The sequence below is a fragment of the Gallus gallus genome, chromosome 3 (assembly GCF_016699485.2).
Source record: "Gallus gallus isolate bGalGal1 chromosome 3, bGalGal1.mat.broiler.GRCg7b, whole genome shotgun sequence".
Classification (NCBI taxonomy): Eukaryota; Metazoa; Chordata; class Aves; order Galliformes; family Phasianidae; genus Gallus; species Gallus gallus.
Window position 1 is genome coordinate 68,578,934 of NC_052534.1, and position 22,911 is coordinate 68,601,844.

Below are 22,911 nucleotides of genomic sequence, written 5' to 3' on the forward strand. Positions count from 1 at the left end.
GCAGGAGAGAAGTTGGGAATGGTTTTACTCAGCAGGGAGATACGGGGAGCCATGTCCTCGTCCCAGTGGAATTCTATCTAAATTCTGCCCGTTTTCATACTTCGAAGAGGAAGGTTACACTACTGGAATAGACCTCATAGCTTAGCAAGTGAATAACCGGGAGGCCTGGAGTGCCCAATGTACAAATAATGGTTTTCTTTCCTCTTCTTCCCTCTATGCCGCACTCATTTCATTTGTCCTGCTATACATTACTCAGTGCCAGGGGAAACTGCAGCTCCTGAGCAGGACTTGAGGAGTGCTGTGCAGGTCCTGCCTCCCACCTCAGCCCCATGAGCTGCCAGAAGCGAAAGCCCAGCCTGCGCTGTGCCCGCAGAGCATTGCACTGCAAATAATGAGAAAGAACTGCGTTATACTACAGGAAGCAATGCGTTTTACTGCACAAGAATATGGGGCTGGAAATTTAAACATTCCGGGTGGATGGGTAAAATGAATAGCAAATGTTTACTTGCTGTACACAACGTGCAAAGTCTATTTACCTGTTGTTTCAAATAGGGCTGTTTCCGGGACAACAGAGGTTAAAACAGGCTGCAGCCTGCTTTTCTGTACTTAATGAGGCACTCTCCATCACTGCTGCGGAAGGTAGGTAGAAGCATCCTGTAATAATTCAGATTTAAAGGAGTGTTGGTGTGCACGGGTGGAGGAGAACAGGCTGCAAACCCATCGCTGGCTCCTTCCAAGGTGTGTCTGGGAAATCAAACATAAAACAACGTGTGCTTCTAAATTGTTAAATCCTGTTGCGTTGGTCATAGCTTTTACTATGCAGCAGTTGTGAATTATAGGAGCAGATATTTTGTTTTGCTAGCCAGGATGCCTTGGGGGGGAAGAAAATCGCTTTACAGTAAGGGTGATGGAGCACTGGAGCAGGCTGGCTAGAGAGGCTGTGGTGTCTCCTTCTATGGAGATATTCAAGACACGTCTGGAGGCCTACCTGCGCCACTTGTGGTACGGTGCCTGCTTTGGCAGAGGGCTTGGACTGGATGATCCAGCCCCTCACTACAAGAAAGACTGCAGTTCTGCACGTCCCAGCTCTGGCCTCCCGACGGGTGTTTGCAGTGAGCAGCACGCTGAGAACCGATCGATCAACGATCCAACATCCAACATCCAACATGAACGCCTGTGCGGTTCATAGAACTCTGCTGTTGTTTTTTTAAGTAGTAGCTTATGTATTTGAATTTAAGAACCCAGCGTGATGAACGGGTATGCAAATAGCAAAAACCTTATTTTTATCCTGTGCTATTTCCATTGAAGAAATAAGCGCAGCTGAATCATAGACTCCCTATCTTCATTTGATAGATGCGTTGGAAAGCAAAACCATGAGATAACAGACACTTGGGTAAACGCGGGAAGCTTTGGCAGTGCTCTGTGCTTTACTAAACTTCTGGCACCCACGTAGAGCCTATTGCAAAAGTAAAGACTCAGCACCTGCAGGTGTGGCAGGCGGCAATTTAGCAAGCAGCACTGGGCTTGGTACGGTTTAGTTTGGTCCTGATACGGGTGGAGGGATCATTTTGATGGAGTTTTGGGAAGTGAAATCATAGTGACACATTTCAGTGTTACTGGAAAAACAGCGACTGTTACTTTAGTGATTGTTTCAGAAACGCAGTCACGGGAAGTACCTCCGAGTAAAATGCTTTTCCGTCTCTTGTGCAGCGTTGGTCCCAGCTGCTCTTGATTAAAGGGGAATGGGTTCTCAGTACTTAAGGGATTAATAAGAGGAGACAAACCATCTTAATTAATTAGTCCTGACATTTAAGCTTCCTGAGAGCATGATGATAGGAGAGTCATTAGAGAGTATCGAGAGGAGATATTACAGCAAAAGTTGCAGAATTGTTGGGTATTGATTGGCAAACTGTCTGCACACTTCTGTTCAGAAGGGGAGCCCTGCAGACCCTTCACAAAGCGGCAGAAGTGGCTGGGCTTGTGTTGGGCTATTTAATGGAGCAAAATGCTTTTCAGTTGACAGTCATTATGGCTATGGGGTGGATAAGGCATTTTCAGCGAGCTTAAAGATTAGGTGAGTTTGAGGTGCACAAGAACTTTTACTTAGCACATAATGAACATAAAACATATATGTTACAAATGTAAGTTACAGCCGTGCCACGACTGTGTTTGCTGCGAACACCTGTTTTGTTTTTCAGGAAGCTCTTTAAGACTCATAAGCTGTAACTTGAGCAGAAATTGGAGCTTTGCACAGGGATGGATGTAAGCTGGGTTACGATCTCCCGTGCCTCCTTCAGCAACCGGGTGCCTCCGATGAACGCTGCCCGGCCATTGCAATTTGCCATGCTTGAGTTCTTCCTTCGCTTTCTCCCTGGGGATTAATATCCGTTATGGCAACATCCTGGTTTCCTGTGCAAAGTGCTTTTGGGACAGCAATTCCCCATCATCCTTTGTAGCAAAGAACAGATCAAAAGCAATACCTCTCGAAATACGCCCACGCGTGTGCTATTGCATCAATACTGCTTTGTTCACTGGTACTCAGTGCTCCGCTTTGTGCCAGAAAGTGATGACATTTAGTAATAGTGTAGACACTGCGTGGCAAAAATAGCCAGAAGTTTTATAGATCTTTTCCACTCTTAAATGCTGAAGAAAGCATGCTGTCCTTTGGTTTTTAATAAAACGATGTCCTAGGTCACATTGTCTGCTGGAATTTGTGTTTTTTCATTGCTCAGTGTATGTGGGCTTCCCTCTGTATGATGTGCAACAGACAAGCAGCAGGCAAAATGACAGCAATGAAAGGAAGGAGCAGAACTGATAGTATACAAGCGCTCTAACTGAATGAAAACATATTTCTGTTCTTATTCCATTCGTGTGGAGGTGACCCGAGATGACAGATGTGTCTGGATAGAAATAAAACCCAGGCTGGTTGTATTTGCCCAGCCTGGGAAGGTTCTTATGCTGCAGAAGCTTGTGTAAAGGGGGAAGGGGTGAGAACTAGCTATAACATGTGTCTCTAAACACAAAGCAATCCTCTTCTCTCCTCCCTCCTCCCGCTTTATTAACTTGTTGCTACATGCACAAGTTGGTGTAGTTGGAGAGCATAGACTGCTCTTCCCAGTAGGCCGCTGGCTACCAATCTGACTTGCATACCTGCAGCTCAGATCCACCACATTGTGGAGAGACTACCAGGATCTGTCCAGCCCTTGAACTATGGTTACATTCTAGTGCTTTTCTGGCACCCTGGGGGACCTGGCGTGTATGAAATGTACATTAGTTGCTCTGGAGGCAAGTGCCAATGGCATGAATGGCCCAGGAGGTTTCCTCCTTGATTCTAATGGTGAGGAGAAAGGTCCTGAGGAGAAAGCACAGCTGGAAGCGAGATGAGAGCTGGGCTAGGAGAGCAGGTTTTCTATATCAGCATTAGGCCAGCAGCAGGAGCAAGCTCAAGTGGAGGTAGTTTACTTGTTTGATTGGGTGTGAGGAGAGAGGGTTGAACAGAGCCTGTAAGAGCAAGTCACTGTGTAGATGTGCTGCCTTGGAGTTATCTTCTGTGGCTTCCTTCTGCACTTGGGAAATCCTCTGAAGTTGTGTTTGTGTGCAGCATGCCAATGTTGGTCTTGCCTGCAGGAGGTAGGTGTGCCTGAGTGCAGTGCCCGTGGTCTGTGTAGCTTATGTAGCCACATAATCCTGTCCTTCTTAGGTACTTAGCCAGGTTTACTACTGTGTTGGTGTTTTGCTTTTGCAAGTGTCGGGAGGAGGAATTGTAATGCAAAAATTTTGTCTAAAATTAAAAGCTTGGCTGTGAGAATTGGAAAACTGAGTTGCTCTTCTGGGAGCCCTACAAAGAACTGAAGCTCATACATGAACAGATGGGGTGTCTGGTGAGCTGTCTCTGTCCTGCTCCCTTCCCTCTTTCTTTCCTTCTTTAAAGCAAATCTGGTAGTAGGGACAGTTATCAAAGGAAACTGTATCTTGCTCACTTGCTATGGTTTTGATATATCCATCCCTAGGATGTATACTTAGCAACAGCAGCTCTGATCGGAGTCCCTGAAAAACTCAGGCTGACATCAGCTAGCGTTATGTTATGTTGGAGGAATAGCTGTATAAGGCGTTACTACTCCTTTTGACTTAGAGCACATTGAACATAAAGCTTCTCTTTTTCTTTTCTCTCTTTTTTTTTCTATGCACATAATATGTTGTACAGTGCCCTACGGAATATGGGAGAAATAACACATATCTTTCCCTGAATGTCAGAGGGAAAAATCACATTACTCAAACGCCTGTTTGCTAAGAATTTATTCCCTGCAACGATGCAGCTGTTTGTCTCAGGCATCCTTTAATTGCAATCAACATTTGCCTGCAGCAGACTGAGAGCCCTGCTTTTTTGGCATGGTTGGTTTTCTTTTTTCCTTTTTTTTCCTCACAGGACAGACATACTTGGGTCATGTCCTGGAGGACTCATGAATATGTGGTTGGTTTTTCAGTTGTATTTTCTTACGGTCTTCTGAATTGTTCAACAGGAGCTGATTACAGCTTGTATGTATGTTTCTTACATTGTATTAAGCTTAAATTGGTTTATTTTTTGTGTTCAAAGATGGGAATACAGATGAACAGCAGTCTCTGCTGAGGATAAAAGCTACCCAATTTTTGCACATTGCTGTCAGTGTTATGGGGGAAGCCAAAAAAAACCAACCAAACAAACCAAAACAGTTAATTGAAGAAGTTAATTGAGAGAAGTTGTATAAGTTTGTGTAGACTTGATGTATGGTGATGAGGCAGGTGGACATGGAACATGTCTGGTGGTTCCTGGGGCGGTGCTGGGGGAATGCTTCTCTCAGCTGGGGTGAGTAACTGGGGTGTAATTATGACTGTAAGCCTTGTTGGGAAAGGGAGGAACTACAAAAACGGAATCACATCAATAATGGGTAGATCTGTTCTTATCCCTGCAGCACCTTCACTGTATGGCTGTTCCCATTAAAGATGCACATGGCTACGGGTGTACCACAGGTACAGCGCTGCTTACATCTGTCATCTCTCCTTGTGTTTCCCATTCTCCTCTGAGAGATGCTTCCTCTGTCTCTGAGTTAGACGCAATTGAGTGCACTGAAGAAAGATGCAGGGAAATCAGTGGTGCAGTCAGCAGCTGCATCACGTCCTGGCAGGAATGATGGCTGCACTCTGCATGTCTCGGAACAGGAGGTCTGAGCACCGCTCTCCTCCCTCATCGCATTCATCACAGTGCTCAGTGCATTAGAAGTACTGAAAAGTGCTGACTGCAAAAGTAATGGAAATCCCCAGCAGAGCAGAGCTGAAGAAGACGGTGACGTAAACAGTACAGGAAATCTATGAGGGGCTTTTGAAGTGAGGGGGAAAACGATTTCTCTCTTCCAAAGAGGGAAATGTTTCTGGATAATTTCCGCTGTCATCTGGCACTCTCCAGCTCTAAACTAAACATCAGGTTTGAAAACCATCCCCCTTAATTACTCCATTATATTCCTTCTGTTTTCTTCACCAGCTCTGTTGAGCCAATACCGTCTATATTAACACACTAATATTTAAGCCCAACTGTGGCTTGTGCTATGGAAAGAAAAAGGACCGTAGGCATTGGCAGCAGATGAGCCCTGCCCTCGGGGACAGGTGGGTGAGATATGCAGGGTGGTGCCACTCCTCTATCTTCACACCGCCTGTACTTCCTGAGGGCACCCCGTGTTCTCCCACTCGAGCTGAACAGAGCGGGTGCTGTGGGTACCCTCTTGGAGGAAGAATCACCAGTGTGATGGCTGCACGAGGCTCACCTCTTCAAGGCATCTCTGCTGCTGGACATGAGCCCTGTCCTGAGCTTCTGCAGAGGTACAGAAGACCTCTCTGCTGTGTTTCAAGAGAGAAGCTATCTGAAAGAGCAATGCAAAAATATATGGGACTTATATTAGGAAAATATGGGGGGGAAATGCCATTTTTCCCCCCCCTCTTTTATTAATTGCTGCTTTCCATCCGTAGGTATGGCTGAGACATGGTAGAAAGAAGAAAAAGGTAGTACAGTGGTGTATAGCTGATTGGTGTGTAGGTATTGGTGTGGTGGGAGTGACCGCCAAGACGTTACTCTGTGTGGATGGCGGCTGTGAATATCACAAGCTGTGGGAATGTGGCTCTGAGCAGTGGCCGCGTCTGTGCTTTGGCACAGAGATATGCAGTGCCATCCGGGTAGCTGGGAGAGTTGCTACGTCCTCTTCTTGGCGTAGGTCTGTGCCATGGGGCATCTGGGCTTGTTTGGGACAGCAACAAGAATAGCGGCTGAGATGTTGCAGTGTGCAATGCCAGCTCCTAATTCCTAGGGTGAATTCCCTGTGTAAGCAGCACGTGCCCGTGTTGGCTGCTGACCTGTGTTATGTGATGCTATATGTGTAGCAGCAACCGTGCGGTTAGATTGCTGTTGGATGGGCTGTGCAGTGCATGTGGACATCCCTTGCTCAGCTCAGCGGATCCTGCTGGTTGCTGTGGGGAAGTTCACCTCTGAAACAGGCACTTCTGCACTGGGTGGGAAGATGATTTGTGTAGAATAAGTCTACCACAGATTCAGGGAATGCTGGCTGAGATAAGTGTGTGCCAGGGGCTGATGGTTTGACATTTTCTCCTTGAACTGTGAGTCAAGAGAATCTCTTTCAGGCAGATGGCTCATGTTAGGTCTGTAGCCTGCTCCATCTGAGCAACAACTGTGTCAGTGATTTGCCTATTTAACCTGTTTTTATGAAGGGGGGAAAAGAAAGACCTGAGTAAGCTGCTATATAATACATGACTGTATATATAATCACCCAGTCTGAGTGCTTCAGTTATGTTCAAAATCATGCCTTTGACCTATGGGCTCATCTGTGCTGTATGGTAACATCTCCAGGAGCTGAATGCTCACCAGTGAACTCGGGCACAGGTCTTAGAACTGAAGGACAACGTATAACCCCTACGTGCCCCCAGATTCACAGATGGCATTTTCTTTTGGTTAGTCGGTGTCTATCTGTGTGTATGGGAGGTGTTTTTTCTGAGGTCTGCTGTCAGTTAACTTCAGTGGCACCAACTGACTCTGTTACCTTTCTGGAAGCGCTGGAGCTGTTTCAGGTTTCTCTAGGGAAGCAGTTTGCTGATTGCTCTGACCCGTGACCTGGTGCTGGGGCCTTGCTGAGAACTGGAGAATAGAGACAGGGATGGGATGGGGCCGTGACAGCGGGAGAACAAAGATGAACCTCTTTTGTCCTTTCATCTCAAACAGAGGAACTAATTCAGGCAACCCTTCTGACAAAAGCTCACAGTGACCCAAATCCTTTCTGTATTGACTTGATAGGGGCTAAACCAGGCTCAGATCAGAGTGCTGGACACATCTGGATAGGCCCGGAGGTGCTGGATGATGCAAGGTGCAGGCAGTGGGGACCCCAGTGACCCCCAGAGCCCCACAGCCCTCGAGAGCTGCCTGCACCTCTGCAGCCACATGAAGCCAGCTGACGGAGGCTCCTGCCCTCCTCCTTCATTCTCCCACCGGCCCTTCCTCTTCTGCCCTGCCCCAATTCTTTCTAGCCTGTGCTCTGTGGCGGTGGCCTCCCAGGAAATGGGGGGGAGCGTTTGGTTTTCTTCTGAGCAAGCATGGTATGTTCTCACGTGGCTCACTGGAGTGACAGGGTTTTCTGGTAACTGCACCTTGTGTTGCTCAGTGTCTGTGCTGATCAATGTGTTTTCTTCCATTCACTCCCCTGTGCCCACTGTGTCCCCCTGTCTAGCTGTTGTCAATGTAAAAAGAGGTGGGCAGGCTTTCTTCTGTGAGTTGGATTTAGGAGCTAAATGAAGTACCAGAGATGACAGTGAGCAGCTCTCTTTAAGCAAGTCTATACTGACTGGCTCGCGGTATACAAACCATACCATTTTATTTTCAGAGGTGTCTTGAGTGTAGCTAAGAGGGGTGAAGGAGACAGGTAGGCTGCTATTAGTGAACTGCTAGCAACAAGAGGAAGCACAGCTTATTCCAGCTGTGGATGCAGTTGGAAATAGGTCCTAATCATTGGAAAGCACCATTGCTACCTCTGATTTGAGGAATTTTGGGGGCTTGTGGATAAAACTAAGAGAGGTCAGGAGGAGATGCTGGTTGGCTACACTCGAAGGAGAGGGAGGCTCTTACGGCAGAGCTTCATGCAGGAGATAATGGGGTCTGTTCTTTGTGCCAGGGTGGGTTAGTTTGGACTGAGCTCAGCTAATGGGCACTCTCATGTCCTTGTAGGCAGTAAGTGCAGAGCTCTGCAGGGGGAAGCCTGGGCTATGGTGGTCCCAGGGCTGGGAGCCACTGTAGTTAATATTGTGCAAATACAGCACAGAGGGGACACGCCCATCATTGAGGCAGTGTGTGCACTCATGGCATGGAACCAACACTTACACCAAAGGCGCAAAATAAAAGCTGGCCATGTGAAGTGTTCCTGGGAGCAGCTGCGGGGTGTGCTCCAAGGAAGGCGTGATGTGGATAGGAAATGGTTGGATGGAATACACGTATGCAGAAAAGGAAAGCCTTTGAGCCATGCTGTGGCTAAGGGAAGGAGACTGTTCTTAAAGCCGGAGCTGGGCAGAGCATCAAAGCTGAAGGGCTCCAGAAGAGGAGAGTAATAAAAGAAAAGAAGTTATAAGCATCTGAAGCTGGATGTGAAGGTCAGTATTTGTTATTTTTTCACCTCACCCACCTTTTTTTGGCTGGTAAGATGGGAGTCATGCCACCAGTTCACTGTCATAGGTTTATGAATTGTTTGGTTGCTTCAGCCCAGCATATCTAGGCTAAGTGCTGCACAGCAAATAGCGCCTGGGGTGAAATACTCAACAGCCAGGATGCAAAAATTGACCAGCTGCATGTTAACTGAGCTTCAGCAACCTGAAAATGTGTGTGGGGTTCGATGGCAGCTACTGAGCAGTTGTGCAGTGGGCAACGCTTGCAGGACATGGTGAGAGCTGGATGACCTGCAGGAGTTGACTTGGGGTCAACAGCACTGTGGCAGCAGATGCCACCAGGCACAGCTGAGCCCTATGCAGAAAAGGAGGAGGTAAAGCCTTTATCTAAAGAGGTATCTAGAGATAGAGAGGTTATGGATGCCCCATCCCTGGAGGTGTTCAAGGCCAGGCTGGATGGGGCTCTGGGCAGCCTGGTCTAGTATTAGATACAGAGGTTGGTGGCCCTGCCTGCAGCAGGGTGGTTGGAACATGATGATCCTCGAGGTCCCTTCCAAACCAAGCCATTCTATGATCTAACTTCATTACAAGGCATCACCTAAATTATACCAATACACAGGAGGAGGACATCCAGGGAAAGAACTCCCTTGCCCCCACCACAGAAATTTCTTCCTGTGTAAGCACACAGGAGAGATTTAAGCATGTGAAGAATGCTTTGCACCTGAATTATTTGCATTTGGGATATTTTTATTACTGGGGAAGAGAAGACTCGTGCAGAGAGGGAGAAGGATGTGGTGCCTTTCACGAATTAAGGATGTTTTTGAAATGACTGACTTGCCCACAGCTCCTGGATCCAACACCTCACTGGAAAAACACAATTCTTTCAAAAAAGGCTGATTTGTTTCAGGACTGAGGGTTACAGGAAGCCTGGCAATGTCTCAGAAGCAAATGTCCTGGAACCTACACAACAGGTAAGCAAGTGAAAAAGCTGCACCTGTGAGTTTGGTGTTACTCTCTTGACTATTCAGGAAGCTTCAACCCAAGCATTTCTTCTCCTTGGCAAGAAGTAAAAATGATGCTAATGCCACAGGTGGTTACCACTTCTCTGCAGGGCAGAGGAAGGTGGGCTTGGCTTACAGCGCTGGATTGAGGTACGTGTGATAATCCATCTTTATGTACTGCTCCAGTCAAGATGAAGCTATCAGGCTACAAGTTGAGGGGGGAATACGTTCATAGCTCACGTGTTCACAGCTCACTCATCCAGAGGTAGAAAAAAATAATTATGCAACTGGGAGAGTAGATGATGCTAGAAGGAGTAAATCAGCATCAAGGATTACCATATGTTTGTACAAACAGGGGAAAAAAAGCTTTTCTGCTTTGTATTTCAGAGATTGTACCATTTTGCTGCCAATCAGCTATCTTGGTAGAGACTTGTACTGCTGCACAACAGCTATGCAGCTAATGTATTCAAGTCCTCCCATTTTTTAATACAAAATGATGAGCTTCTGCTATAGAATTTGCTGAGCTACTTTGTGTAATTTTGAGGTGACATTTCCAAGTAATGGCAGATGACAGCGCTTTCATTTCTGAAAAACAACACCTAAAATTAGTTCAAATTAGCATACAATAGATATACGTGAGCTTGCAGATGACGAAAGAAGTAATAAAAACAGCATAAGGCTTAAGTACTGAAAGCTTTTCATCCTCGAGAACAACCCAGATGTCCGATAGCTTTAATGACCACTGCATTCTAACAGAGAACCCAAAGCCATAATCTTGCAGTTTAATTTCAATAGCTGAATGTGGTTTGGGGTGCAATTTCTGCAGCGCTGCTAGTGTGAGCCAGGTATGCAATAATAATTTATTTCACCATTCCACCACCCCTCCACAACCCCCCCCCCCCCCAAACAACACATAGAACAAATTATCTTTCTGCAGGATAATATCCTAAAATTAAGTGAACACTGACAGCAGTGGTTTTTTTTTTAATCGCGCAAATAAAGAACATCTCAAAAGCCTTGCATAAATGCCAATGTTATATGTTTTATTTTTAATCAAGTAATTCTTTTAAACCTCACAATATCCATGACTGACAGGAAAAAAAAAAAGACATTAGGCATGAAATGAGGATATAAAATACATGATATGTAGAAAGGCAATCAGTGCTTTAGTCCCTCAAGACAGTAAACAGGTGAAATGATCTTCAAAACGTCAACTCGCTGTCTTTTTCTTACAACACAGAATTCAAGTGATTTTCTTCCTTTATTTCACCTTGTAAACAACATACAAGTCAAAATGGACAATGAGGTAATCTATACTACAGAAGATAATTTAAAAACACTAGATAAGACACAGTATTAAAGACATATAGAAATCAGTGTTCACTTTGGTCTCTAGTATGGTTATTGTTATTATTACCACAAGCAACACATACTAGTTTAAGCCAGTCTGGTGATGGTTGTCAGCCAGTTGTTGCTTAACTTAGTAATCCAAGAGGTAGTCAAAACCATTATCCTTTGTAAAGCTGGTTGCTCTTCCGTTTGGTTCAATGACAATGGTAGCAAATACCTTGGTACTTTTCAACATTCTTATAAAAACACTACCAAAGCTGTTAATTTACAGCTCTGTTTTAGCATTAGAAAGACGGGTGTGTTCATAAATTAACCTCTTGCTATTAGTCGACGGTTGTAACGGGGTAACACACACAACCAACGTATCCTAAAGAAGAGGCTGTTGATAACCTAAGCAAAATCAGATTGACGCATTTAACGAGGCTCTGCTTGTTTCTAAAACAATACTCAAATCTCATTAAGACTTCTAGAAAATTAAAATCAGTGCACCTGCACACGTACACATCTTCCCAATTACTTTTATATCTAGCACAGGGGAATACATATATATTTTTATGATAAACATTTCTTACAGATAAATTAATTAAATTAAATTTAAGACTCAATGAGATTTCCCATGTTCTTTTATAATTCTTCTTACAAAGAATGTTACAAGATCTATAAACACTTTTTATGGGGCTCTATTCACAAAACTATGTATGACTAAGCAGGAACTCCAGGATAACACTGGTGCAGAATAAAGCTGGGCTGAAAAAGGTGGCCTACAAAGGGAAAAAGTAGGAGTCAGATGTGTTCTTTGGCACTCCCTGAGAGCTAGCTAAAAGCAAAATACTTCAGATGGTACTGTAACGCCAGACTTACCATCAGCTACAGCAAAAAGTTATTTGGCTCTTCCTCCAAATGTTCTCCATGGCTTAATTTCTGTAGTTTGTAAATAGATTCCATTAACTGTCCTCGGGGGAGAATATAAAGTATCTCACAATGTCCCTTATGGTTAAGTCAAATTGAGTGCTTTGGAGTGAGGGATATGGAAGGGAGAGATTTCATTTTGGGTTTAACCTTATCTCCAGTATTGTCTGAAGAAATATACATCTCTCCGAGCTGGTACCTCAACTCCTTCTACTGAAATGAGTTTTATTGTGAGGCATTCTGGCAAGGACAGGCTGGTGAATAGGGGAAATCAAGGCTGAGCCAATGCTGTAGAATATTAATTACATCCTTAGATTTGAAGGAAGAATCCCAAATTCAAGTCTGTGCCTCTTCCCGTGAAGTGATTTTTGCTTATTTGGAGCAGCCTATTGAAGGAGTATAATTAGATTTTTTTTATTATTTTTTTTTTCCTACAGCAGCCCAGTGCTAAGTAGTTACCTGCCATAGCTTGCACTGCTATGTTTAACTCAGGCATGTATACTTTTGTCTGCTTGGGAGATGTATTATTTTTTGTGAACAGTGCCCATCATCCTTTAGACAGAAAAATAAAAACTTCTAAAGAAATGTCTGGAAACTTCTCATCGTTTCAAATGGTTGCTTCATCTTAAACAAGTATTTGCCATAACGTATGCAGTGGTGAAACATCAGTTACATATTCAGTACAGATAAAAAGTATGTACCATAGATCAACAGCCACCTTTAAGGCCAGAGCAGCACAAAGGTGTGTTTATGCAGTAAATATGAGGTAGCCTTTTGCTGTAAACAGAATAATAATTTTATTGTCACCTATGTAAACAAAGTGGGCTTGATGTTTTTGTGTTTTTTCCCCCTCCCCCCTCCACCCCCACCCTCCCCAGCTAGAAAAACTAAGCAGCACAACTCAATGTCAGTGGGAGCTGTGACTGCCCAGCTTCTCTGAAAGCTCAGACCCTGTGAATGTAAAGACACATATGCTCACATAAGCAACCAGTACAGAATGCCACTTTTTCATTTCACAGGAACTTATAATACAAAATGCTGAAATCTGATTATCAGAAATGTAGGTCTATGTCAACTCAGAGGTAGTTACTAACATCAGTACATAATACTTATAGAGAGATAAAAAGGGCTAAGTCTATTTGGTTTGTTCTGAGTAAGTCGGTAGACTATTCTGTAAAGTAAAAACAACATTACATGGTATATTCCCTGAGCAAAGTTCTTTGTCCTGAGTATGTTATGTAATAGTGATAACATTCTAATATATAAAAATAAAACCTTAAGCTTTCAACAATAAGATAGGGTTTGGTATGTGCTCTTTGCAGTTCAGTCTGACTTTGGTGCACACAGTGATTTCAAACAGCACCAATAAAAATCTGCACATTGAAAATATTTCCTCATCTCAGCTCTGAACTTCTTACATATAAACAGGGAATGACCAGTTCTCAAATCCACAATTGCCTATTTCTATAAGGAACTTTGGTTTAAACGTTCAAAGTGACCTAAGTTTTGCATCTTTGCTGTTTAACCTGGGTTTTTACACCGGCTAGAAGGTTAAGCAATGCCACTTTGATTTGTCTACATAATTTAAATAGGTTTACTATCCTCACGTAAGGCAAGGAAGTTCTCTATAGATATATCACATTCAATATCGTCAAAGGTAAGCTTTGCATTAGCACACTGAGAACTTCAGTACAAACCATTGAGATTCTCGCAAACACTGGCAAGGAATTCACACAAAATAATTGTCTGGAAATTGTGCCCTTTGCTGAGGCTTTTGCTTACTGCCTGTTTACTGAAGCAGCAGCAGCAGCAACAGTACAAGTCTCAACGGGCAGGACAGCTGGGAAGGGAACGGTCACACAGTGAGCCTGCCGTAACCACTGGCTGCACGAGTTACCACATCTGGGACTTGGGCTCACTGCAGCCTCCCATGCGGGCTGTTTCTTCAGTTTGATTATCTTAGCTTAAACCTACCTGACTCTTTCAAGCTTTAACAGCCTGTATTTATTGCCAATGCTAAGGATTACATACGTTTCTCTAATTAACTTACATCTGCAATGGGATTTGTCAAAGTATGTTATCGTACGTATGACTTGGTAATGTAGAAGTTACAAATGGAAAGTGACTTGAAGTTTTGACAGGCTCCAACTCTATTAACCCCCAGCAAGGGCTGCAGCCCAGGGAGTCTCACTCTGAGACCACCAATCTTCCTTCTCTGTAACGCAGAAGTGTGTGGTCCCAGCACACACCAGACCATGGCTGGTCAGCAGCAGCCTCCCGATCACAAGAAGCAGGTGATGTCCATGGCTTCTGACAAGTTTGCAGGTACCTTTTCATTAAGGCTTGTATGCAGCAGGCACCTGTCCTTCTTTAATGTACACATGCTGAGCAACTGTGAGTACCCAACTACCTTTTATCTTAAGAAACGATTTATCCCAGGATCTTATTAGTTTTGCATTTCGTTTTCTTTAAAAACAATACAGACAACAACAACAAAAATCCCTACACAATTCTCCCAACAGTAAATAAGAGGGAAGTCCCTTCAAATTGCAGGGCACTGCTTGGGACCAAGAGAAGTTGCTGCTGCTGCTGCTACTACTGCCACCAAGGTCCCCTAAGTGTTCACAGAATACAAAAGGTTCAACAGAATGGTATCCCGATACCACTCAAAGAGGTCTGTTCTTTAACAACTTACACAGTCTCCCCTACACAACAGTCATCTAAATTACAGTTACACTCATATTACTTTAACAAAACATTTTGAGAAACCAGCACAGAAACTACACATTCATTGTCTTTTCTGGAGCTTTAAACTCCTTACCAACAAAGGATGGTGGCAATGAGAGCCATGTTTAGTTGTGACATTGCCCTTCTGAGGCATGGGGGTGGAGGGGTGGGAAGCAGGAAAGTGATGTTTTGTGGAGATGACAAATAAAGTAACTCAAATTGGTTGTTGGGGGATGTCTTAGTATCTTTAGTACCATATGGCAGCTTTAAAATATGAACATATCCTTTGGTTCACAAGAAAGTAACAGTCTTTATCTTAGTTCTGAGTGTGGTTTTTCAGATTTAGTTTGTTTCATTTTGCGAGGTTTCTTGGGTTTTCTTATTTGTTTTTTGAACATGTTTGAAAACAGATTCTGGGAAGAAGTTCAGGAACATTTATGGGTACTGTGTCTATTGCTTCACAATAACATACTGTGGGAGCTGGAGAGTGTCCTGATGAAAAAAAAATATACTCATAGATACGTATACATACACGCACATGCACACTCACACACACATACAGAAGGTAAAATGCAACGCACCCTGCTCAAATGGATTTTGTTTGGAGTGATTTGTCTATTAAAGAAAAAAAAAAATCACAGTTCCTCAACAGTAGTTAAAATTCCACATCAGCTACTGATAATGAAATTATTTCCCCTGTATTTGCATGAGGTAGACATCCCAAGAGGATAAAGAAAATGGAAAGTTACGGAAAATGCTTTAAGTTTTTTTCCTTTTCTGAACAGAAGGCCCCTTTCTGCTTGGTTCTTCGGGTGATGCAGATAACTTACTTGAAGAAGCTTCTTGTGGCGACCTGCCTGAACGCTCTGAGATCTCTGACCTTCCCTCCTGAGAATACGATGGAGATGAATAGCCATACGTTCCTCCCCCTTCTCTCAGGAAAGCAGAAGTGGAAGGCTGGGGTTCAGCTTCATGTCTTCCCTGAGAACTAGTGGGCTGTTGTGAAACAGTTTTATGGGGGCAGTTAGCCACCATGTGCATGATGCTCTGACAGTAATGGCACTTCTTTGGCTGTGGAGGTAGACTACATTCTTTAGCGTGGTGATCAAGGCCACCACAGTTGTAGCATCTAGAAATGAAAAGAGAGAGCTGGTTATAAAATGCAGCATGAAATTGTTACAATTTTTTATGCATCATAAACTCAGAGTGCACCTTCTCAGAGTGCTGGTGAAGCAGGAGGAGCATCTGCACTGACATCCCACTGCCTCAGGCTGAGATATATTTAAGTTTTGCTTTTTAAGTAACACACCTGGAACATACCCCTTCATCATGCTGGTAAAAACAAAAAACAAAACAACCCAACAAACAACAAAACAACAAACCAAACACTTACTGGGAAATTGATTCTATTACCATTGTCCTTACCAGTCAGCATCTTGCTATGAAAAACCTTGGTACTTGAAAGAAAAGACCAGCCTTAAGTAGATCCTGACTTGCGGGACCTTTCTACTGGCAGACAGGGGCTAAATCTGTTGGCAAGTGCAAGCAGGGGCCTAATCACACTTCGATGAAAGCCTTTAGATGCCTCATTGCCCTCGGTGGTTAAGATGAGCCCCTGCAGCACGAGGGCAACACTGTAAGGGTCCCGCTGTCAAAAAAGCCACTGGAGCTGTACAACTACATTAGGAAACCCTGCTGTGCACTGAGAATTTCATGAATACAATACCAATACACTAAAATCCTGAATACAAAATCAAATAAACAAGTGAAAACCTCACGTCGGCCCTTCTTGCTGGCTCTCCCCAAAGGAGAGATGCTGAGGTTCAGCCACAGCTCTGGCCCCACTAGAGGGCACCAAATATTCATGCATTCCTACAGCAAACAGCTCTGCTTACCCAAGTACTTATAGCATTAAATTCCCGTGAGCTAGTACTTCATCTGCCCAACAAGACAGGCATTTCAGAGCGGGGTGGGGAGAGGGGGCAGCTACCAGACCCCAGCTCTTCACTCAGTGCAAGGGTTCAGTTCACGAGTTGCTGGGTCGTGGCCATGAAGAGAACTAAGCAGGGAGGAGGAGCTGCCTCAGACTATGCCGTGTCTCCCATGATGTGCTGCATTTTCTCTGATACCGTGTGCCCAAAAACTCTTTGGTCACATAAAAGATCACGCCTGAAATCCTGCCTCAGTTAAGGCACACCAAGGGGAGGGTGGGGACCAAGTTTTTACGATGCTTATGTTTCAGAGGGTTGGTAATGGCTTTTATGGTTTAAATTCAAAACAAAATAAATAGAGCCCTAGCAAGAGTCATAAAACAGGGTTTGTTTGTTTTCTCTTGGAATTCCCAAACCGCATTGCAAGTGCTGGTGACCTGGGGTGTCATCTTCAAAAGAACAGCTGCCAGAGGCGGACACACGGCAGAGCACCTCTTCCAAGCTGCAGGGGCAACACCAAGTCTTAAAAGTGGCCCAATGTAAACACTTCTATTAATCTTATTATCAAGAAACGTCCAACAATTCTTTGCTGAATACTCCCCTCTTTATAACATGCACCAGGAATGTGAACCCTTGAGTTATATTAATCTGACACCTGATACAGAGAAAATAATTATGTGATGAAATTATGCTGGTCATGTTCACCACTGAGCTTACTTTGACTATTTTTCTACCGTTTCCCTTTTTTTGTATTACAAATACTTGCACTGAATGCAGATGGATTAAATCTACTATCATCTAGCATTCTGCTGAGGAGAACTAGCCCAATAAAGGGTTTTTTTCCCCCTTTCCTTTACCTGCAAGAACCAATCAAAAAAAAAGTAGCACAAATACTCATGCTTGGTACAAGCATGAAGGATTCAAGGAGACTCTTTGCACAAGCAACTACAGGCATATAATTGTGCAATGTGCTTTTGCTCAAGCCCACATCAAAATGTTCAGATTCCTGGACAGTACTGAAGCACTGTTCTGAGCTTGCATTTAGTGATCACTTTTAGACTACAGAAACCCAAGGAGTTTCGCCTGTGCAAAGCTGTATGTATAGCTGGTGTCTTACTTATAGAATACATGCTGTCTACATAAACACGTTATTGTTAAAACCTATGTAATTGATAAAAAGGCTACAAAATGGCTGTTAAAGTTCACAGAACCACTCTAGGAAACAGTCCCAAGAGCCTCTCTATTGATATTTCTTTTTCACTATTAGCAAGATGCTAACCCTATCTTTATTTTAAGAGACTAATGGAAAATTCTAGGTGAAATGGTACCACTTCTTCACCATCAGTGCACAGAATTATGTGACTTTCAGAGGAATTTGAAGGCTATGCCAGCATTAGTCTGCCTGTATATACTAAGAAATAAGCCATGAGTAGATGAAGTATAAAGCTTCCCTTCAACCAAGGAGAAGATCTCCCTAGCAAGGAAATACTAAACATTGTAAATATGAACATCCTGGTTCAAGACAGAAACATTAGGCCTTTTTCCTTGTAGTATAAAAAGTTTTAAGTTAATAAACAATATTAACCTGAGTGCTTTTTTTCCAAATCATTGTAGTTATTTTTAAATTAATGGCCTTGCTTAACAGCAGCATTCAGTCTTAACAGGCATTCAACTACATTTCCCTGACAAGTTTACTAAACACCCTCTGGTTGAAATGGTAAGACAGTAAAACTTGCAACTGGAAAAACACAAGAACAGCAACAACAAAACCCCTAACAAGAACAGCAACAACAAAACCTCTTAAGTATTTTACTTTCTTTCCCCCAAGTAAATACACCTAGGACTTCACAAATGTGCTAATTATTATAATGCAGGTTATATTAAAGAATGGTGTTTATTAATGTCTTGTGCATTTGCTTCTAGCAGTCAACTAATTCCTAGGTTGTTTTATTTTAATCTAAGTACTGTGTAATACAGTATCACACGTGAGCGTGCATGCAGGGAAATGTGCATTTTACCTTAATTATGAAATACAGAATTTGATAGCTGCAAATGCAATTGTGTTGGCTTCCTTCTCTAACAACACATTTATTTAGAATCATCAAAAAAAGTCTGAAAATAGGTTAAAGGGCTTCAGTAGCAGAGGAGGTGGTAGCCATGGACAAATCAATTTAATCAGTCACTATGGTATGCACTGTGTTATCCAATTCAGTGAACCATTTCACCTCACCAATTGACCAAGAACCTGCTGTCAGGGCCCGTTTCCACTCAAGAGGCCTCAGTCACCTTTTGCATATATTTTTATCAATACATCTTACTTGCAAAATATTGCAATTCTCTGCTTTTATTCAAATCCCTTGTGAAATGTCACTGTAAAATAAAACAATGTCAGCAGCCACTGTAATTAAACTATGATTTGCCTTTTCAGGAATGCTTTTTGTGACTAACCAACCCAAGCATCTGGCTGTAATGTCGCATTAGAATACATATGTGCCAGCCTGGGTGTGCCTGGACTTAAACAGGGGGGTGGTATTCATTCCCTTCTTTTAACTACGTATTCATTCCTTGTCAATCACTCCTACCAAGAGAAGAGATCACACCCCACGCTCAGAAGCCTTCCCTCTCAAGGGATTTACACCCAAAGGAAATGGCCAGCCATCTCAGGAGCTCACAAATGACACCATGTGGCAGCATCCACGCGCATTAAGGTATGGTATTAACCCTTTTGTTCAAAATGCTTCAGCTCTTTGCTTGTCTCTGCCGCATAAACCCGCATTAGAACATAATGAAAACTGATAATGTATGATATTTGCACAGATTTATGTATCCATAATGCTATATCTGTAAATACATAGGACAACATGCGATCTGGCTCCTGCTAACAAAATCAGCACATTCTCACTCAATTGTGTTTTCAAAAATTCTACATTAGTGCAACTGTAGTAAACATTTCTTCAGAAACACCATGGAAATAATGTAAGTTAGACACAACATAAAGCTTCCTGTGCTCATTATATCATGAGATAAATAAACCACAAAAAGCCCTTAGAAAGTGCCACTACAGCAGGAATAACCCTTACAAAAATGCAACAGCAAGAAAGAGATGCTAAAAAAGGAATGTCCTCTCCTGTGATTTACTGCTAGCTTTAGGCTCAAAATCATGCAACAGTATAAATAAACAGATGGCAATTATCCTGAAGGGGAACCCTTCTTTCAGTACAGCGCAGGCAGGAAGGGGGAAACAGGATTTGTTTGTGGTATAAAAAGGATGAAGATCTTAATGACAGAATATCTTGAGGAACTTATCTAGCACTGTATTTCAGTATTCTCCAAAAAATAAAGAAAGAACGCATGACACGGTTAAAAACACTTCTAAATTCTCCTTCACTATGGATTTGTGATTACACAGTACTACACATATTAGAAGAAACAGATGAAGAAGCGGAAAGCCTATGGAATCCAACATAACCTACTGCGTAAAATCCAAAAAGCTGATGACCAAAAATTCGTGACAAGTACTCCAAACCACAACCAAATGCAAACACAAAATAAAATAAATATCCCCTAGCTTTCAGCTATTTTGCCTCATCCCAGTAGTCCACCCCATAGTTAGGAAGCATTCTCTAACCCTCTCACCTTTAGCATGACAACACAGTCATCAAACAAACACATTTCTCACAACAACAGCTCAGCTGAGCTAAGCAATAAGGAGGGTAAGCACAACCGCTTGCTTCTTCATTCTGCTTCACATAATATGATTTGGATGATAATCCAATATATATGACAAGAAGAGGATCATTTGTGTGGCTTCACTCTATTATCTGTTGGGGGAAAAAGCATTAGGGTTGCCCTAGTGACTATTTTTGGGAGTGGTGGTTTTCAAATCTGATGGAGCTAGCAAAGGGAAGAAAGGAGGAAGAGTGCAGAGTGTCTGAAATAATTCACCACGATATTCCCAACACCAGCTCCCCTTTTTGTTTTTCCTTTTGGAATGCTATCAGATAACAAAAGCAGTACCCTGGTAAACAATGCTTCATCCAGCAGTTCAAATGCTTTGAGAAACAGCTAGGTTTCACAATAGCATATGCAAGTTTGATGTTTTCACAATGTGCTGAATGCCAGCAAAGCAGTTAAAGCAGATGCAATAATTACAAGGAAATGCTTAAAGCTAGATATACTGTCTTTTTTTTTCCATTGCTTTCACAATTACCTGAAGAAAGGACATTTCATGCCAACAGCATCCACTGCAGATTGCTTCAGCCTCCTTCTTTTGCTGTGAAGGGAGCTTCAGCTATGACTGACGCAACAGAAACACAAATCTCAAGACAAAATGGAGATGTTTTACTCTCCAAGGACTCCACAGACCTGGTGGTGACAGGCAGTGCAAAGGGACACTGCTGGGTCACAAACACCTCTGCGGGGCTGAGAGGGATTCCCGAACAGCCTGGGAGCTGCTGATTGTGACTTTAATTCAAGATAAACGCAGTCAGTGTGACATACACAAAATGCCCTGGGTATCCATGCACATCAGGCTCAGAGGGTAATTTCTGGAGCACTTCTCCTCACAAAAACAAAAACAAGGGTTTTTCAGTTCTTATGCTATTTTGCTCTTCAAGTTGCAACTCTTAGGCTATTTTAGAAAGCAGTGGGAATACAAGTAACTCTGAGAATGGTCTAATGAGGCATTAGTATTCAAAAACTGTATTTTGAATCATTCAAGGCCACACGAAATTATCTTGTTAAATAAAGCAGAGAATGGAGCATCTTGCTTCTCCATTTATGGTACGTCCAGAAAGAAGAGTGATGCTAAGGCAGAAAAAACTTAACCAACAACCTTATTTTTTAATCTATGAACAAAGATCAACAATTATTTGAATCTCAAAACTGTAATTATTTTCTGTCAGGTATACTGGAAAATTGTATGGTATCGATCCAGAATGTGGTACGTGGGGTCACATCTAGATTTGTCTTGATCCTGTGCCTACATGCTACCCTATAAAGGCAGTCAGAGGTGACATGCTGGGAAGTTAACTGCAGGCTGCTACTCTTCAGTAAAACTCAGTCTGAAAATGTACCATGCCTTTCTATCTATTTGAGATTAAAAGCCATAGCCTTTAGATACCAAGGTGATTCTTCGAAAGAAATAAAGATGAAATAAAATAAAAGTGTTCATCTATTCCTCTAGCTAATCCTACAACACATTGTAATGTACTAGATTGAAGCCACTCAATTTCAATGAGGAAAACAAGGTCCCCCCCATTATTTTTTTTTTAAGGTTACCTCCTTTCATCTGGCAGCTAGCCCCAGCACACGGACACAAAGCCACCTTCTGCAAAGCTTCCAATAACATAGGGTAGAATATTGACAGTGCATACTCTCATTACAAATAAATAAACAAAAATGCTCAATTGTAAACTCATCAGATCGAATAGTTTTCCGTGGTTAGCTCTAAATCAATCTATCTTCCCCCCGCATCCAGAAGCCATATCAATAGGTTGTGGTCTTTTGTTGTGTGGGCTTCCCATCCCCCTCGCCCCCCCAACAAAGAGGCTGACAAAAACGCAGTGCATTTGCCTGATAAACCAGGCCTTTTGGGGCACTGGTCAGCTTCAATGAGAGGAAAGAGATTTGTTTATAATCTGCTAATATAATTTTAGGGGAAGATGTTTTTTACGCGTTTATTTTCCTTGAAAACCAAGAAGAACAATGAAATGGAAGGTGGCTCACAAAGCACAAAGAACTACACAGACACCGGCTCTTAAAAAATAACCTCCACAATATCATTTCCTTTCCTTCTTGCTTTCCATGAAACCTTATCTGTGCTATCCATTCAGCCCTCTTCAGAGGCATGAAGGAAAATTGTTTTTTGCATAAATCACATAAAAAATCCTCACAAAATGCATCCTCAAGGAGGAATGCTTTGGATGTTCTTTTCATTCCTTACAATAAAAGGGTTTTCTTTACACTGAGAGCTAGGAACTCCTGAAATAACGACGGACAAAATGAGGTCTTTTCTTTCTGCATAACACCAGAGATGGTTTTGCTCCAAAAGTATCAATACAGCGTGGAAAGAATGTGCGTATTTTAATAGCTCCAATCCATCCAGATAGAGCAGATATAAGATCAGTGATGGTTTAATGGTTTAAACACTCATATATCACGCATTTCCAACATGAACTGCTATGCTGTGATTTCAAATAAGCTTACTGTTAATCTTTTTGCGTTATGAAACCACACATACAAATATTTTGAATATTTGTAAGCCTCCATTTCTGTGGGAATAAGAAAAAATGATTTAAAATCAAAAC

The 22,911-nt window shown here is 42.7% G+C and overlaps 1 protein-coding gene across 4 annotated transcripts in view; it reads right to left on the reverse strand.

The window, feature by feature from the left end:
- Positions 1 to 10,708: 10,708 nt before the first annotated feature.
- Positions 10,709 to 22,911, reverse strand: part of LIN28B (lin-28 homolog B) — a 93,556-nt gene continuing 81,353 nt past the window's right edge. For all 4 annotated transcript variants that reach the window (XM_015284527.4, XM_015284525.4, XM_015284528.4 and 1 more), the window contains one exon: positions 10,709 to 15,801. In XM_015284527.4, the coding sequence (XP_015140013.1) occupies positions 15,432 to 15,801 (370 nt within the window). In that variant the 3' untranslated portion in view covers positions 10,709 to 15,431. The remainder of the gene's footprint in view (positions 15,802 to 22,911) is intronic.